Genomic DNA, 20,241 nt, shown 5'->3' with positions numbered 1-20,241 from the left:
GGAGAGAAAAGGGCAGAGAAGTGGCTCTGTGTCTCCATGTTTTTAAACAAAAAAAACAAGACTTTATTATCACTTTAGGTCTTAATGGCATACCCACGCATCAGAAAACACTTGGAAAGAAAATGAATGTTTGTTTTGCATATAACTATATCTGGTATAAAGGCTGAACATAACTTGGGTCTGGATTAAAATAAATGTCATTATGTCAAGAAATACTGGTCGAGCTAAAAAGATGGCACCCTAATTTTGTGCACACAGTTACTCTATACTATTTACCATCCTGTGAATCTCACCTTTTATATTTCGATAACTGGAAACATGTTGACTTGCTTCATGGTCGTGAAGATTCTGATTCTCCTCTTGACTCTCTTGATGCTCTTTATACTGTGTACACTGAATTTCAAGGATTGGTTTTGGTGGCTGAGTTTGATCTGCTTTACATTTACTATTTCCCTTAGTACCTGCCATTGAGAAATAGCGGCAGAGAGAGTAAGCAGGTAATTTCGGAGTCTCACATCTACTAATCCCAGTATGCCTTCTTGGCCTGGGCTGTATTTTAAAATACATTGTTGATTTATATGTCGTTGGGTTGGCTACCTGACCAAGAGGAAGAAAAAAAGACCTGTCTATGTAATAAATGCTTCCTGGAAACGTATGAGCCACTTTAATATGAACACCGGAGATGAACAATCTTGAATTCTTCTTGTGGATGCCGTTTAAATATTTGAGAGTCGTTGCGCTGGGCTGCAGTGGCAATTCATGAGAATGAAAAAATCCACAAGGCTCGGGAGCCCTAGTATTATACTCTTCGCTATTTAAATATCTACATTGCTGATCATGTTCATCTGATGAAACAGAAGCCTTCATTAATAAGTCATTACTTCTGCACTGAGAAGAAGCTGGGTCAGTGGTAATTTCCTTTGGAGCATGGCTTAAAGATGCAATATATCTTCTGGCTGTAATTGTAATAGAAGAAAATCCTTTCTTCTTAGCTGGGCTGCACTCTTCGCTGGAAGGATGGAGGACTGTTCCATGTATAGTTTTATCCAAAGAGGTTTGATGCTTTAATGTGATGGGAAGTGGCATGAACGTTCTGTTAAAGCTAACTGAATTGCAATTAGTCAGAAATGGCTTTATTTGACGGCAAGTGATGCCAGCCTTGGTGATCATACAATGTGCAGAACCAAGCTTTCTATCTTCTTCAGTATCACTCTCATCAATCATCTGAAATACAAGGACAGATACAATCAGCTTAGAATTTTGCAATCCAAGATTTTTTTGTCAGCGAAAAAATTCTAATTATTCCAATTTTATTTTCTATAATACAGTGTTTTTCATTTGGAGGGGTTTGTAGAAAATGATACTATGTGATCTCTTGCTCAAGGCAAAATATAAACCTTGATCTAAAAACTTAGCTAATTTAGAGCTGGAAAAAAATGAGGCAAAGTTTAACCATCTCTCGCCCGCCATATGGACAAATGACGGTGGCAGGGTGTCTCTCTCATTCTGGGGTGATGTCATGCCACTCTCACTGCAGTTGTGCACCCAAGAGGGCGCACAGAGCGGCGATCGGCCATGCGCTGTTTTCCTGGAACACAGCGCATCCCCGATCTCGGTAAAGAGCCGATGACGAGGCTCTTTACCCATGTGATCAGCTGTGTCCAATCACAGCTGATCACATGTAAAACAGGAAATGCTGGTTATTGGCATTCCTCTCCTCACACTGACAACGTGAGAGGAGAGCTGATCAGCGACATTTTCTCACAGGGGAGACGTGCACAGATAATCAGGGCATCAGTGTAGCCCCAACAGTGCCCAGCAGTGATGCCAGCCAGTGCTGCCTTTCAGTGCCCATCAGCGCCTGCTCATCAGTGCCACCGATCAGTGTCGCCTATTCATGCCGCCCATCAGTGCCGCCTATCAGTGCCCATCAGTGCCGCATATTAGTGTCTCCTCATCATTGCCACCTCATCAGTGTCCTTCAATGCAGCCTCATCAGTGCACATCAGTGAAGGAGAAAAAAGTACTTATTTACAAAATTTTTTAACAGAAAGAGTTATTTTTTTTTTCTAAATTTAGCAAAAAATAAAAAAGCCAGTGGTGGTGACCAAAAGAAAGCTCTATCTTTCTAAAAAAAATCAGAAATTTAATTTGGGTACAGTGTTGCATGACTGCGCAATTTTCATTCAAAGTACGACAGCGCTGAAAGCTGAAAATTGGCCTGAACGGGAAGGGGGTGAAAGTGCCCAGTATTGAAGTTGTTAAAGTGATTGTAATATTTGTTTTTTAAATAACAAACATGTTATACTCAACTGCTCTGTGCAATGGTTTTGCACCCCTGCAGCCCTGATCCTTCTCTTCTCGGTCCCCCCGCTGATGCTCTTGGCTCCTCCCCCCTGCAGCAGCTTACTATGGGGACACGCCTGTGGGCATTGACATTACATAAAATAAAATAAAAGCGAATCATTTTAAGCACCCCTGTCAGTGTTAAATGGTCTATCTTATCCCCTTAAAGTAGTAGTAAACTCCGCTCTGTTACTTTTACCTACAGGGTAGCTTATAATAAAGCTTACCTGTAGGTAACATGAATATCTCCTAAATGTGCACTGTTTAGTAGATATTTGCATGTTTTGCAGCTGGTAATGTTACTTGAGCATACTCAAGTGTGCCATCCATTGAGAGTGAAGTGCCACAACTGTAACTTCCATGTGCATGCGCAGGAGTGATATCATGGCGGCTCGGCCATTCAAATGGTTGGAGCCCACTAACTTGGAAGGAAGACCGGGTGAAGATGGAAGCCCTGGCAGTGGCGATAGTTCGCTGCTGGGGGGCTTCGTTTTAAGGTAAGTCTTTCATAATGGGCTAGTATGTGATGTATACTAGCACATTATCACATTACCTTGCAGGAAAATCTTTTTTTTTTTTTTTTTTTTTATGTTAAGAGTTTACTACAGCTTTAACTGCAAGAGAGCAACAGACTTACTGGCTTGGTCAACAGATGAAAATGGAAGAAAGCCTAAAATAGCAAACGAATGCAATCACATCTAAGGATTAGTAACCTGCAATATATATTCAAAACCAATCTCATAATATTTCCTCCCCCACGAGCCCCTTCCCCTGACTTCTTTGTCAAGATCAATGGCACAACCATCAACCCATCCCCCCTATGCCAGGGTGCTAGGTGTCATCCTTGACTCTGAACTCTCCTTTCGGCCCCACATCCAATCACTTTACAACCTTTGCTGCCTCGACCTTCGCAACATCTCCAAAATACACCCCTTCCTAACCAATGACAACACAAAGCTCCTAATCCACTCCCGGTTATCTCTCGCCTCAACTACTGCAACTCCCTCCTCACTGGATCACCTTTAAATAGGCTATCTCCTATTCAGTCCATCATGCACGCTTCTGCCTGACTCATCCACCTTACCAACTGCTCCGTGTCCACTACCCCTCTCTACCAATCCCTCAATTGGCTTCCACTCACCAAACAAATTTAATTCAAAATACTAACAATATCTTACAAAGCCATCCACAACTTGGCCCCCAGCTACATCACTAACCTAGTCTCAAAATACCAACAAAATTGTTCACTTAGTTCCTCCCAAGACCTCTAGTTCCGTTGTCTCCTCCTCCTATACTCGCCTCCAGGACTTCTCTCGAGCCTCTCCCATCCTCTGGAACTCCCTACCCCAATTTGTCCAACTATCTCCAACACTATCCACTGTTAGGCAATCCCTGAAAACTTTTCTCTGCACCTAACAACTATGATTTTATTTATCAGCGCATCCCCCACAGTTTTGTATCATTTGACCCTAACCTTTAGATCGTAAGCTCTAACGAGCAGGACCTTCTGATTCCTCCTGTATTGAATTGTATTGTAACAAACTGTTGGCATTATATAAATCCTTTATTATAATAATAATAATAATATAATACATGTCTGCTTTTGGGTTTAATACTGCTTTAAGTCTATTCTGAAAAGCCTTTTAATTATTTGAATACATTTATATCTAGTAAAAAGATCTAGCAACATCTTTTTATAGCACTAATCACGAGAAATAGCCTGATAATATACATTTGGACCTCTACACTCCAGTCAAAACACGAAACGTTGGTTTTATAGAAAACTTGTTCAGAGAAAAATGTTTAGGCCTGCCTCTACAATTCCTCCACTAGATACAAATGTATTCTACCTAACTAGCTTGTTGTTAAAGCAGAGTTCCACACTGTGACAGACCTAACCAAGATAGGGGCTTCTGGAGAGGACTAGGAACAAGCCTCTTACCCACTGACTATGGCCCAGGGAGAGAGCAGATCATTCTCTAATGATGGACCACCAGTTAATGGACACTGAGAATGTGGTGGATTACTTCAGATGGGACAGTAATATTTATCCACAATATCTCCCAGGAAATTTATAAAGACTATTCCTGGTTTGTTTGATTCTGAACTATACATGTTAATTGAAATAGCTGGTCACATTGGCCCCTGTTTCATGTTCTTTAATGTAAGAGCCGAACAGTCTGCTACTGAGGTCTCCTGCTATAGTCTGTTGCCTACTAGGCTGAGGAGGGGGGAGATCACTGTTTGTATTGTTAATTGTGCTAGTTGGAACACCTTTTGTCTCTCCTAGCAAACCCTTCTGGGATGTGTTTATACTTATGATAATGTGTCCTTTGTATTCACTGTTGTAGGGGCTGAATAGTCTAGTCATCCAGATGGCTAATTAAGGTAATGTTATAGTATGTCAGTTGTCAGGAGTCTGCAGTAGTGAGCTCTTGTAGATCACCAACTCAGGGTTCCCCAGGGCATCTAAGCCCCAACCTGCTTCTTCACCAGAGCCCCTGATGGTGGGGATGGACTTGCAGCAAGCTGGAACCAGGTCGCGGTCCCCAAATACACCTAGCCGAGGATGCAGAGACCACTCGTGTGTGCAGAGTACAAGCAACAGGCAAAAGGGAATCCAGAAGACAAGCCTACACCAGGGCAGGCAGTGAACATGCACAGACGGTAAACGAACTTGGGGTCGGTACACAGGTAGTCAGACACAGTATGGACAAGAGGTATGCGAACAGGAGCTCAGAGAACTATGAAGTTGCTCAGGCAATGTGGGTTACACTGAGCATGTCTGATATAGACAAGCAAACAAGGAGGCGGGCCAGGAAGTGATGGAAGAGAAGGAAATAAATGTCCACAGAATAGAAGACAAGGCCCGTAGGTGAGCACAGATGAGCCACACGTGTGAAGGAATCAGATAGAGAAACAATGCAGCAAGGAGGTAAGTGTACACAAGCAGGAAACTGCAGGCCAACTTGTGACATCAGTTACAGTTTGTATTTTTTAGGGTAATATGATCAGGAGGGAGGATGTCCTCCTGTGGTATATATTTTGTGTGAGTTTGTTCAAATAAACATTCCATGTTCCAGCTTTGTAACTGAGCTAGTCTTGCCTGGTTCTTGGTTGCAATATGTGGCTGTAATATCTGATATCTGAAGGTCCAGACTGGAGGAAGTGGTGTACTGACGGAAGCACTCAAGCGGAGTGCGATGGGGTTCTGTGACAATAGAAAAGTGGAAGCTCCGCTTACCTGTCTCCTCCCCTTCTCCAGGGCCACATTTGGCACCTTTCAGGGGGAAGGGAGGAGTGGGTATTTGTATTTGACAGTTACTCATCCCCACTTCCATCAGACCTCCCCGCGGCAAGGTACGTCAGAAGTTCGTTCCCCCTCTTCCTCCTCCCCTCGCCGCCGGGCCAGTTAGAGAGTGCGGCGCACTTTGCACATGCGCAGTAGGGAACCAGCTAAGAAAACTCAAGGCTTCACTGCTGATTTCCCTTACAGGCTATAGCAGCGGCAGCACCCGGGAGCCGATGAAAACATTGACTGGGATGTCGATATCGCTGGATTCCAGGACAGGTAAGTGTCCTATTATAAAAAGTCAGCAGCTACAGTATTTGTAGCTGCTGATTTCATTTTTTCATGTGGGGGCAGAACTCCGCTTTAATATACCAAGAGACTATTACTACTGGAGTGTCATTTCAAATAAGAAGTTGCCTTACCTTTCTATGATACTCAGTTTGGCTCTGTGCTTGTTTTATGTGTCCAGAGTTCCCATTGCACTCTTCTAGACCTGTGTAAAAATAACATGAAAAGAAACCAGAAAAACAAAAATCATGAATTACTAATGAATGTTGTAAATTTAGTGTACATTGTATGTGGATGTTATCCGTGCACAATGATTAAAGTTTAAACCCTTAGAGACAAATGTTAATACCTGAAATAAAATATACAAATTTGACATGTAAGTATATCTGTACATATCATCACAACTACTTTGTGTATCTAGGTGAATTATAGCGTGTGTTTTTTTCAGGGCAAACTGGTCTTTCTTTTGGAAGAAAATGGTAATGGATATCTCCTGATTTTTTATTGTATTTACTATTATCAAAGGAAAACTGGCCCAAAATAGTAAAACTTTTTTTTTTTTTAATTTAGCTGTAAATTTCTTTGTATTATCATAATTTACCACCAAAGAATAACCCAAAATAAATTATCCTGCTCCTGACAATCACAGCAATGCTGCATATGTGTATGATATTTGTTGTTTGTACCCCATAGTAGGGCCCATAAGCAATGGTTTGCATTTTCTTTTTTTTTAATTCTACCTAAAACACACTGACACTAATTTAAAAAAATGCTTTTTTAAAAAAAAATCCTACCAAAAATATACTCACCATGACCTTTGACCTCAATCTTTGACCCCAACCTTGACATGTGACCTTCGCCTTGACCCTAACATTAACCCTGACACCATAGGTGTGCGCAGCCTATTGAATTAGGGTGTGCACCCCAAGGCTCAAACACGTGTGTGTTTGTATAGTATACAGTTATTTACAGTGCCTTGCAAAAGTATTCATCCCCTTGGCTTTTTACCTATTTTGTTACATTACAGCCTTTAGTTCAATGTTTTTTTTTTTAATCTGAATTATATGTGATGGATCAGAACACAATAGTCTAAGTTGATGAATTAAAATTAGAAAAATATATACATAAAACTATTTTTCAGAAATAAAAAACTGATAATTGGCATGTGTGTATGTATTCACCCCCTTTGTTATGAAGCCCATAAAAAGCTCTGGTGCAACCAATTACCTTCAGAAGTCACATAATTAGTGAAATGATGTCCACCTGTGTGCAATCTAAGTGTCACATGATCTGTCATTACATATACACACCTTTTTGAAAGGCCCCAGAGGCTGCAACACCTAAGCAAGAGGCACCACTAACCAAACACTGCCATGAAGACCAAGGAACTCTCCATACAAGTAAGGGACAATGTTGTTGAGAAGTACAAGTCAGGGTTAGGTTAAAAAAAATATCCAAATCTTTGATGATCCCTAGGAGCACCATCAAATCTATCATAACCAAATGGAAAGAGCATGGCACAACAGCAAACCTGCCAAGAGACGGCCGCACACCAAAACTCACGGACCAGGCAAGGAGGACATTAATCAGAGATGCAGCACAGAGACCTAAGGTAACCCTGGAGGAGCTGCAGAGTTCCACAGCAGAGACTGGAGTATCTGTACATAGGACAGCAATAAGCCGTACGCTCCATAGAGTTGGGCTTTATGGCAGAGTGGCCAGAAGAAAGCAATTATTTTCAGCAAAAAACAAAATGACATGTTTTGAGTTTGTGAAAAGGAGTGTGGGAGACTCCCAAAATGTATGGAGGAAGGTGCTCTGGTCTGATGAGACTAAAAATGAACTTTTTGGCCATCAAAGAAAACGCTATGTCTGGCGCAAAACCAACACATCACATCACCCAAAGAACACCATCCCCACAGTGAAACATGGTGGTGGCAGCATCATGCTGTGGGGATGTTTTTCAGCAGTCGGGACTGGGAAACTGGTCAGAGTTGAGGGAAAGATGGATGGTGCTGAATACAGGGATATTCTTGAGCAAAACCTGTACCACTCTGTGTGTGATTGGAGGCTAGGACGGAGGTTCACCTTCCAGCAGGACAATGACCTCAAACACACTGCTAAAGCAACACTTGAGTGGTTTAAGGGGAAACATGTAAATGTGTTGGAATGGCCTAGTCAAAGCCCAGACCTCAATCCAATAAAAAATCTGTGGTCAGACTTAAAGATTGCTGTTCACAAGCGCAAACCATCCAACTTGAAGGAGCTGGAGCAGCTTTGCAAGGAGGAATGGGCAAAAATCCCAGTGGTAGAATGTGGCAAGCTCATAGAGACTTATCCAAAGCGACTTGGAGCTGTGATAGCTGCAAAAGGTGGCTCTGCAAAGTATTGACTTTAGGGGGGTGAATAGTTATGCACTTTTTCTGTTATCTTGTCCTATTTGCTGTTTGCTTCACAATAAAAAAAAAAAACATCTTCAAAGTTGTGGACATGTTCTGTAAATTAAATGATGCAAATCCTCAAACAATCCATGTTAATTCCAGGTTGTGAGGCAACAAAACACGTAAAATGCAAAGGGGGTGAATACTTTTGCAAGGCACTGTACATACAAATATATACATACAGACACACACACACTTAAGCAGCCCCATAGATTATACAATTTTCATTTTCTTCCACCACAGGTAGAAGGAAAAAATATATCTCGATTCCCCCATCACCACAGTTAGTGTTGATGGGGTAATTGCTCCTGCAATTGTATTCTGACAGCTGGAGGTTTCCCCACGATCAGAATACAATGATCACTGCTGGCAGCTATAGTTGCAGACAGTGATCGACTTCAGTGCAACTAGCCTGCCCATGGATGGATTGAAATTTTGATTAGTCTGTGGTCGGCCTTATAAATAAATGAGAGAGAGAGCAAGGGAGACAGTCAGCACTAGTTGGCCCTTGGCTACACTAATGAGCACAGGGTGATTAGGGTGTGCCCAGGCACACCGGGCACTGCAGTCTGCTCACATAAATTGTAATAAAAACATTCTTGCCATTCTGAAGCTTCCCTCCAACCACTTTGCATATTATTTTATATATACTGTGATTCTGTACTTGCCAAATATGCTGCAGAAATCATCTAAGTCTGGCTACATCCATTTTAACTGTAGGCAGCTGAAGCTGCTGCCTGTTCACTTCCTGGATTTACACAGACACACAGAGGCACACCTCCAGCTCTGCAGCCCTGCAGCTCTCATTGGTCCTCCTATGACCCATCCCCCCTCCCTTCCTGGAAAACTCTCAGTAGAGTGAGAGAGAGAGCTGTGCATGATGTCTTAAGCCTAGTCTAATGACCAAACAAGAAACAGGAAGTGGGCTGTATAAGGTATTTACTGGCAGAAAAAAAATGTTTTACTGTCCAAAGTTAAAACAACAAAGGCAGAAGATTTAATAGATGGAAAGTTGAAAAAATGACTGAAGGTCCACGTTAAAGCCTGTAAAGTGTACATTAAAGCCTGTAAAGACTGTGAGCATGGTCTGTATACAGTTAAAAGAAAAGAACCGATCTCTAAAGATTAAGATCCTGAGTATTTGAGGGATTTTCCACGCCAATCACAAGGAATAAGTTCTTAAGGGCATTCATCTAAATTAAACAAGTATATTATATTACAACTGAATAATTAAGCTTAAAATTGCTAACATATTATTGATGGTAATGATGTTCTAGGGGAAGTTACATGAAGTAAAAGATCATTTGCATATGGAATGAGTTTATGCTAGTATGAGAGTCTGAAATTGCCTTTACTAAGTAATTGTACATTAACCCCATTGCAAGGTGATCTATTACTGTCTGAAATACAAAAATGGTGAGAGGGCAACATTACAGATAAGCTCCAAATAAATGTAAAACAACCCTTTAATCAAATTACATATTTTTTTAATTGTTAAATGTGTTTGAAATAGCACTGGTATAAGCTCATTTCAGCCTAGGAAGATTTTACCCCCTTCCTGACCAGAGCACTTTTTACAATTTGGCACTGTGTCGCTTTAACTGACAACTGTGCGGTTGTGCAACGTTGTACCCAAACAAAATGTGCGTCCTTTTTTTCCCACAAATAGAGCTTTCTTTTGGTGGTAATTGATCACCTCTGCGGTTTTTATTTTTTGCGCTATAAACAAAAAAAGAGCAACAATTTAAAAAATATAAATATATTTATTTCTGCTATAATAAATATCCCAAAAAATGTTTTTTTTTTTAAAAATGTCTTCATCAGTTTAGGCCAATATATATTCTTCTACATATTTTTGGTGAAAAAAAAGAAATCGCAATAAGCGTATATTGATTGGTTTGCGCAAAAGTTATAGCGTCTACAAACTAAGGGAAAGATTTATGGCATTTTATTTATTTATTTTTTTTACTAGTAATGGCGGCACTGCGACATTGAAGCGGACAGATTGGACACTTTTGACACATTTTTGGGACCACTGACATTTATACAGCGATCAGTGCTATAAAAATGCACTGATTACTGTGTAAATGTCACTGGTAGGGAAGGGGTTAACACTAGGGGGCAATCAAGGGGTTAAATGTGTTTCACTAGTTAGTGTTTCTAACTGTATGGGGATAGGACTGACTGGGGGAGGAGACATATTGTTGTTCCTACTCACTAGGAACAAATAATATGTCTCCTCTCCCCTGACAGAACAGGGATTTGTGTGTTTACACACACAAATCCCTGTGCTGGCTCTCGTGCCCGTGATCGCACGTGGCCGGTGGTGATCGCACCCGCTGGCCATGTGCATGGGGTCCCCTGCCGCAGTACTTAAAGGGAACAACGTACCCATACGTTGTTTTGTGCAGCTGTGCCATTCTGCCGACGTATATCAGCGTGAGCTGGTTGGCAAGTGGTTAAATCAATTTTTATGTGTTTTATGTAATCCTCAAAACTACAGGGCTGGTAGTGGGAGGAACAGAACTCTAAGGCAATAAGGCTCTTTTGCTCAAGTATATAAAGATGGTGGCTGCACACCCATTCTGTTGATTTAAAAACAAACCACACAAGATCCTCTGTCTGGCACATTTCCCCTCCTAGGGGCGTACTCATAGACTCAATGACTCAAAGCCCCTTAGGAGGAAATGCAACAGAGGGAGGAGCTAGTGTAGTCTGTGTTTACATCAACAATGCTAACCAGGATCAAATTGGGCAGCTATCACTGTATCATATACTTAGTGGTTTAAGTGTGGTTAAAGGAGAAGTACAGCCAAAGCTCATTCGGAGGTGTTTGATTGTTCAGTTCTCAGTCTTAGAGCCAGCGGGTACAGATGCAGCATTGCTGTGTCCACCTAGGTAAGTATGATTCTGAAAAAAACAAAAAACATACTTCTCTTTTAAGGATAAGCTCCAGGAAGCAAGTACCTGAGATGGAGTGGATTTGTGTGTTACCCTTCAGACTATAAAGTGTGCCTAGGGTGTGTAAATCACAAAAGTGGCACAACAGAATCACAGTTTGTAGGGTAAAAACAGTTCGCAACTTGGTATAAAGACATAGAGCTGGAGTACATCTTTAACACATTTTTTTGAGAAAACTAGTATATGTAGCACCCTTCTAGGTGGGTAGAGAGTATAGTTTTTGGGTCTTTCTGCTTACCAGGAAGGATACTAGGAAATGTAGATGCTTTCTGCCTACCAGGGAGCAGTTATCCATTGATAGGGTCTGCTCATGGTGCTCAGGTGCTGCTCATGTTGTCTGAATGTTTCACACTGGTTCAATAGGATGGGGCATATTGGACAGTGTGAGGAAACCTGACAAATGAGAGCACAGGCATAGCTACAGCCCTGGCCACTGGCCGAGGAAAATGCCTCAGTGCATGCTGGGTGACTGTATACAGTATATGCTGAGGGCACATGTGCTTGGGGTCTTCGGCTGGAGAGAGGGGTCCTTTGAGGGAGGGGGTGGTTGACCTGAGGGCCTGAAATTGAGTAAAGCTGCAACCCAGATGTCCTGCAGAGCTGAATAGAAGGGAGACACGCCAGGAGGGATCTGTTTCTGCCTATAGTGAGTACAGATCTGTGTCATGGGACCTGTCTTGTGAGGGCCATCCCTTCAGCTAGTAGAGTCAATGGAAGGGGGTCAGCCAAAGGGGATGCTAGTGAGGGTCCTGAAGATAGAACAGTTTCATCAAGTCTGCTGCCAGAGCAAGCAAAGAACTTATTTCTTCCATACAAGTGTTGTATGTCCTAGCAAAGAATCTGCTACCACAGTTAATCTAGTGAGAGTTGTCCTTATCTGCAAACAGTTCCAGTTGGAATATATATCCCACTTTTCCCTTCTCCTATCCATGTTACAACGATAAATACCCAAAAAAATAACTAAACCTGGATTGATTATTGGATAACGAGCGGATGAGAGTACATTTGATCGTGTGAAAACCTCTAGTAACTGGCTGCTAATAAGGGGAAGGCCCAGGGAAGTCTACACACAGCAATCCCTACAGGGCATTGCTACATATCAAAAACAATTTTGTTAAAGAAGTAGGTTTAATGCAAAGATGAATTTAAAGAAGAAAAGCCAAAGGACCCTTTTGATAGCCTTTAGTGTATCATCCTGGAAAGACACATAGGCAAAGTTTTCTTTAGAATATAGTCAATAAGCAAGTATCTGAATTGTGATGTTACGCAGCTCATCCCAGGGACAAGGCCCACTAAATCTGTTTAAAGTAATTGAGGTTACATTGTGGTAGTCTTTGGCTCCAAAATTGAAAAATGTCTGCCTAAGAAAAGGATGTAATATCTTCAGAATGTCAGCAGGTTGGAATATGAACACATTTTTACTAAAATATTTGTTATGTTTGTAGTAGACCTCAGATGGTTTCATTAAATGTCTAGTTTATCTTAGAAAAAAAATCGATATAGCAAGGTGTCACTGGTCTTTTAGAACCTGGGACCTCTGCTGAGTCTGGCGGTGATTCTGCTTGCTGAGCCACCGGGAATTCTGGACAGTTCCTTAGACAATTCATTGAGTGATCTTGTCTTGAATCTTGTTTGCCTTGAACCTTGAACTCTTTGCTCCTCCCATGAACTTCCTAATTTAAGCCACATCTCTGCACTTCCTGGTTGCCAGAATATTGTGCCACCAGCACCAGCCAATATCTTGCTCCTGTCTCTCCTGCTGCCGACCGTATCTTCGCTACCATTCGCTACCGACATTTGGCTTGTTCCTTGACTACACTTCTGCTGAATCCCAACCTGCAACTATTTGTTACTGACTTTTGGCTTGTTTCTTGACTACGCTTCTGCTTGATCCCTATCTGCTATATCTGCTACTGAACTCTGGCTTGCTCAACTCCTGGTGGGGCTATCCTGAGGACCGCGACCTGGTACTAACACGCAGCAAAGCACATCTCCTCCATTAGGAGCTCTGGTGAATACCGGTTAGTGCTTAGACCCCGCATCTCAGGTGAACCCGTGTCATCAGCCAGGGTGACCTATGTGATTATCTGCTCCCCTGCTGTAGCTACTGGCCTCTAAATCTGACTCCAGACTGTGACATATAGACATTTACTAGAGATCTTTTGAAGTAAAATTCTAAACAAATCTTTTATTTTTAGTTCTGGTCAATGTATAAAGGGTCATCCCCAAAATTAAGGGAATCTCCCCTTCCCTGACAGTTATTACCACAACATGTCTCCATTTCACGTTCTCTCCTCTACTCATGGCTTCCTCCATACTTTCTCTCCTGGTGGCAATGGTCACCAGGACAAATAGTGGCCTTAGATCTCCCCCCAATGGGTCACAGACAATGTTTGAAACCAGACAAGGATCTTAACCCTCACATACTTTAGGAAAAAGTTTGGCTTGAATTACATTTTAAGTTTCGAACTCTAAAGCAATGGTTTTAAAGCAGCATGTACAAAAGGCATTTGAAAGATATGATTTTCATCATTACCTCTGTTTTATTTCCTACATGAGATGATGAAGTGAGGAGCTTTTGAAGTCGTGTATCTGGCTGGATTCAATGTTTTCCAGTATTTTTTTTTAAAGTTAAGTAGATTTTGATTTTATCTGCAGCCTCAACAGCACATAACGAGTAATTGGATTTTTATCAAGAAAACACAAAGTTCCGAAGTTCTATACACAAAACTGTATCAGTCGTATGCCCTTGATAGCTTAGACAGGTTCATAACAACGTGTAACTGAATGTTCAGAGTATAATATAATATAATGTTTGTTTTTAATACCATAAAAGCAATCTCATTGTTGCAATATTAAGGTCTTCTCAAAAATCATTGTATTTCATGGAAAAAAATATGCTGGGTGGCTACAAGTCACCAAATTAAGGTGCAATTGATCACTAGCCCTAATAATAAAAGTTTACCTGACATGGAATATGGAAATAGCAAAGACTGGAACACACTATTCACCATACCTGTGATGCTAGTGAGTTTATGGTGTTCTGCATCTAGTTGCAGTCTGTTGCTCCTCAGGTTGCAGCTATCCCCTCCTTAAAATGCCACTGCTCCCTACCCAGCATGGCACCTTCCCCAAAAAGAAGCCAGGGGGTTGTAGACACAATCAGTACTTCACCTACATAGTGATATTTTGTAGACAGGTTTCAAAAGGCAAGGGGATTGATTTACTAAAACCATACAATAAGCTTCCAGGTTTATTGTCAAAGCTTAACTGAACAAGCTGAAGTTAGAAGCTCATTGGCTACCATACACAGCTGTAACAGATTTGTCACTCTCCAGTTTTAGTAAATGAACCCCAAGAATCCTGCTGCTAGATTGCATACTTGGAGTTTGAGCTTTTCCTCTCTCCTAGTAATGAAGGAAGGAGCGATGTCAAGCTAATGGATAGAGGTTTGGAGAAACAGTTCCGCTGCCGGTCATTACAAACAAGCAATGGGACTCTACTTTTCAAACTCCATCCCCATTCATTCTTTACTAGGAGAGAAGCAGAATTTACCTTCATGCCTACAATTCATCAGCAGGTCTTTTGAACCAGTTAAGCGGGGCACAGTTCAGTGACCTGCATTTTCTGCACTGGATAAACGCTGGTCACTTCTAGGGCACAGAGAAAACAATTGTATTCTATAAGCCACGTTCACACCACAACCCTATTGTGATGTGCGGTGGAGTTAAAAAAAAAATGCCAAAGAATAATTTAACCACTTCCCAACCGGTGCACGCTGATGTACGTTGGCAGAATGGCACGGCTGGGCAAATGGGCGTACAGGTAAGTCCCACTGAATTCCCCACCGTGCCATTGCGTGCGCGCTGCCCGGGAGCTCCGTGAGTCGGGTTGCGGGTCCCGCGGACTCAATCGCCACGGGGATACCCGCGATCACCTCACGGAGAGGACGAACGGGGAGATGCTGATGTAAACAGCATCTCCCCGTTCTGCCTAGTGACAGTGTCACTGATCTCTGCTCTCTGTCATCGGGAGCAGAGATCAGTGACGTGTCACAGCTAGCCCACCCCCCCTACAGTTAGAAAACACTCCCTAGTACTGACTTAACCCCTCCCCGCCCCCTAGTGGTTAACCCCTTCACTGCCAGTGTAATTTACACAGGAATCAGTGCATTTTTATAGCACTGATTGCTGTAAAAATTGCCAATGGTCCCAAAAATGTGTCAAAAATGTCCGACGTGTCCGCCATAATGTCGCAGTCCCAATAAAAATCGCTGATCGCCGCCATTACTAGTAAAAAAAAAAATTATTAATAAAAATGCCATAAAACTATCCCCTATTTTGTAAACGCTATAACTTTTGCGCAAACCAATCAATAAACGCTTATTGTGCTTTTTTTTTTTACCAAAAATATGTAGAAGAATACGTATCTGCCTAAACTGAGGAAAAAAATGTTTTTTTAATTATTTTTTGGGGATATTTATTATAGCAAAAAGTAAAAAAAATGTGTTTTTTTCAAAATTGTCGCTATTTTTTTGTTTATAGAGCAAAAAATAAAAACCGCAGAGGTGATCAAATACCACCAAAAGAAAGCTCTATTTGTGGGAAAAAAAGGACATTAATTTTGTTTGGGAGCCACGTCGCACGACTGTGCAATTGTCAGTTAAAGCGACGCAGTGCCGAATTGCAAAAAGTGCTCTGGTCAGGAAGGGGGTAAATTCTTCCGGGGCAGAAGTGGTTAACTGCCTTATGAACATTTCTAATTGAAAACTAAGAGTTATGTTAGCCATAGATATGGCCAACTTGGGTGACAAATTATGGGATCCCCCTGGTCCTGCTGTCTGTGGGGACATTTGAAAATACAGATTGGAGCGTGTGCTTTGTTCCTGCCTGCAAGCTTTTTCCCATCTCTTGGCATACAACAAGAATGTTCAGCCATGTCGAATGCTGGTGTGTAGTGACCTTTATTATTGTACTCTATCGAAATAGGTGCCAAGTATCAGAAAATTTACCTTGCATCAAACTGATGCATAAAATATTACAAAATCAACAGGTCCTCTATAATCATTCAGAGATTACTTAGTGTAATAAATGTACTTGTATTATTTTCTTTATCTTTTTTATCATGGCTTAAGCAATACGGTGATAAAGCTGATATGTCTATACATTCAATGTATCAGTACACCCACACGGCCAAAGCACAGAAGCAGAAGCAATTCAGGTATTTCTGAACAGTGTAAAAGAACACAACAAATCAGCAGGAACCCGAGATGTTAGACAAGAGGTGAGGGCTCAGATTCTTAATGAAATGACTGGCTGAATTCTCAGGAACATTAGTTCAACAAACAAACTAGATGCCAGCAGTGATTTGAAGGCAAAGTGATATAAGGTAAGCTACAGTTAATGCTCCTGACTGAACAACACACATGGAATGGAGCTGACTAATGTAAAAAACACACTGATAGATCATAGCGCCATGCAGTGACTAGCGTCAATAAGTAATGCAACACCCGCAGAAAAAGTGTATTCCTCCTGATATAAAAGTGGTTGGGAGCAAGTTGAAAACATCATGTTCAGGCAGACAGCAAGGTCCTTGCAGTGAATTTCTGGGACAGCTGAGAAGGAATTTCAGTACATGCAAAATGCACTGAGTGGGCATTTTCACAATCATTTTTTTTAGAGCATTGGATACAGAACTAAAATTCACCATTTGTATATTGAGCACCCCAAGATCAGAGGCTCCTAGGGTGCTTAAGAAAATGTATAAGTTCAGGCAACTCTTGATAGAGATTAATAGCTTGGGGAGATTTTTAAGAGTTGGGCTTTGGAGTGGAGGTATTAGAGATTGTTAAAGAGTAATGCCCCGTACACACGGTCGGATTTTCCGATGGAAAATGTGTGATAGGACCTTGTTGTCGGAAATTCCGACCATGTGTAGGCTCCATCACACATTTTCCATCGGATTTGAAAGTTTGAGAGCAGGATATAAAATTTTCCAACAACAAAATCCATTGTCGGAAGTTCCGATTGTATGTACACAAATCCGACGCACAAAGTGCCACGCATGCTCAGAATAACTAAAGAGATGAAAGCTATTGGCCACTGCCCCATTTATAGTCCCGACGTACGTGTTTTACGTCACCGCGTTCAGAATGATCGGATTTTACGACAACTTTGTGTGACCGTGTGTATGCAAGACAGGTTTGAGCCAACATCCGTCGGAAAAAAAATCCATGGATTTTGTTGTCGGAATGTCCGAACAAAGTCCGACCCTGTGTACGGGGCATTAGAATGAATCTGGTTTGGCCTAAAGGGTGCCTAAATGAATGAATGAATGAAAGATTTGTATAGTGCTGCAAATGCGAACTGAATCGCCTCAAGACGCTTGATCCGTGCTGTAATGCAGCATGCACACGAGCGGACTTTTTCGACCGGACTGGTCTGACTGACTTTCCGACGGACTTCCAACAGACTTTTGACGGACTTCCGACGGACTTTTTAACGAACGAACTTGCCTGCACAAGACCACACCAAAGTCCGACGGATTCGTACGTGATGCCGTACACCGGACTAAAATAAGGAAGTTGATAGCCAGTAGCCAATAGCTGCCCTAGCGTCGGTTTTTGTCCGTCGGACTAGCATACAGACGAGCGGATTTTTGGGCGGAATTACGACGTAAAGATTTGAAGCATGTTCCAAATCTAAAGTCCGTCAGATTTTCGACTGGAAAAGTACGCTGAAGGTCCGATGAAGCCCACACATGATCGGATTGTCCGACGGACCAGTCCAGGCGGAAAGTCCGACCGTGTGTATGGTGCTTTAGAAGAGATGGATCTTGAGTTTTTTCTGAAGGCCCGATGATTTTCTTCCATGCGGATGCTGGTGGGTAGAGCGTTCCATAGCCGTGGTCTTTGGACTGCGAATCTTCATTCTCCCTTTGATTTGAGCAACAATAACTCCAATAACCATGCACTGCTAAGTGTACCTGTTAGTTTTCAAATTGTTCGCAGTGCCCTTGCAGAAACCTTTTGATCCTTTACTCAAGTTACCAAAGGTACACAATATTTCTGTCTAGATCCATATTATACAATGATGTGTGTACAAAGATGTGCATACAAGCATCTGCAGGACAGGAAACCGCTTATGATTGGCGGTCAGCAGTGACAGCTTTCTGGCAGGATAGCTTGTTCAGGTTCAGACCAATATCTGACATACCCGAGTTCATCCTTGTCCATAGGGGGAAACATTTCAGAGAGGTTGTCCTAGGGGTGGCCCATGTGCTGAAGCTTGTTGGCTGATTAAAGTTTTGCCTGTGAATACATCATCAGTGTGCAACTTTTCTTTTGGATTATAGTGAGCCTTATCCTTATTGTTACTTGATATATCAGGGACAAGTGCATGTAACTAAACAGCATAGATGCATTCTAAAACAACATGCACATGTAAATAATCCCAGAGGCTAATGGTTACCATAAAAAGCATTTTTTCACACAAATTGTATCGTTTCCATAACATTTATAAGGCTTCGTTCACACCTAGGCGTTTTTGGGCATTTTTCTGCTCTACGGCTTAGCTCTAAAAACACCCAACAGGACAAATCCCATTCATTTTAATGGCCCCTGTTCACATCTGAGCGTTCTGTGGCTTGAAGCAAATTGCCCATTGCCCAAAAAAGTACAGCTTCTTTTTTGGCAGATTACAGGTGTTTTACTGCTTTTACATTGGTGACCTTTTAGCCTTGAAAACCCTGTACAAAAACGCTGAAAATACGCCAGAAAAAACGCTCCAAAAAAAACGCCCAAAAAAAAGCCAGAAAAACGCCTATAACATAGCAACGCCTAGATGTGAATGGAGCCTAACATGAGGTTAAAGCATATATCTTTTTTATATTTATATTGTGCTTAGTTTGGTATATTATTTTTATCAACAATAACAAGTTGATAAAAGTGAAGAACACAATGATATGCCAGCTGGCATTTCCCTAAGGAGCAAACAGTTTCCTTAAATAGAGAGTTTAAAGTAAAATGAAACAATACATTTTTTAATGATACGTTCATATTACAAATAACATGCACTTTACAAAATATAGCTGTGCCAAATACAAAAAAAAAATCAAAATAGAAATCCTTTTTTTTCATTTGCGAGCAGCAAAGCTTTTCCCTTGAATTTTATTACGCTGAGAACAATATATTTTGTTATAAAATACACTGCCGTTGGATTTGATACTGTTACTTAAGTTTAAATAATATGAGCACGTCCCAGCTGTTCATGATCCTATAAAATCCATCCATTGAAGCAATATTATTTTGTGCAGTTGAATACTTGTAACATTTCCAAGAAAAAGGAGAAATCTGTTGCTAGGCAACACACCAAATTCATGATTATAGCTTATCCCATATGTAAACCTTAAACCTTTGAGACACGCTAATGCTGCGTTCAAAACAGAATTAAGTCATCGGTATAAGAAGACTCATTTTGGATCCCCTTTAATTTATGTTAATATTTTTGTTCCCTTTTGACCAGGGAGAATTAGACTGGCTGGTGATATTATTTTTCCCAGATCACCCTTACAAATAAATACTAAATGACCCAGGATATTCAGAGTTGATATAATGATAATTAGTTAGAGATAAGAACAGCAAACAGTGTATGCTCACAAAATTGTGCATTTTAAAGTCAATGTATTCAGGAGAATAGAAAACTATTATTGCATGTTGTTGTACATTCCACTGCATTAAAGTTTTAATCCTACATTGCCTGCCTTAACGTTAGTGCCCATTGTCCGCCAAACTTCCAGCCCCATAATCCCCTACAATTCTTTATAACACATTTTTATTGTCCTTGGTAGTGGTAGTTCTCAAGTGGCCAAGCAGGCAGCCACCTCACAGCTCTGGTGGCTTTTGGCAGAGCCAAG

At 41.3% G+C, this 20,241-nt stretch overlaps 1 protein-coding gene across 2 annotated transcripts in view; it reads right to left on the bottom strand.

Moving 5' to 3' along the window:
* LG08H10orf90 (linkage group 08 C10orf90 homolog) overlaps positions 1–20,241 on the bottom strand; it is a 367,755-nt gene that overhangs the window by 255,555 nt on the left and 91,959 nt on the right. For both annotated transcript variants that reach the window (XR_012235628.1, XM_073595738.1), the window contains exons 2-3: positions 6,061–6,131; positions 294–1,224 (exon numbers count right to left, since the gene is read on the bottom strand). Coding sequence is in view for 1 of the 2 variants with exons in the window: in XM_073595738.1 (XP_073451839.1) it covers positions 294–1,224; positions 6,061–6,131 (1,002 nt within the window). In the remaining variant the exon portion in view is untranslated. The remainder of the gene's footprint in view (positions 1–293; positions 1,225–6,060; positions 6,132–20,241) is intronic.

The sequence above is a fragment of the Aquarana catesbeiana genome, linkage group LG08 (assembly GCF_042186555.1).
Source record: "Aquarana catesbeiana isolate 2022-GZ linkage group LG08, ASM4218655v1, whole genome shotgun sequence".
NCBI classification, from domain to species: domain Eukaryota; kingdom Metazoa; phylum Chordata; class Amphibia; order Anura; family Ranidae; genus Aquarana; species Aquarana catesbeiana.
This window is presented reverse-complemented; position numbering and strand designations above follow the sequence as displayed.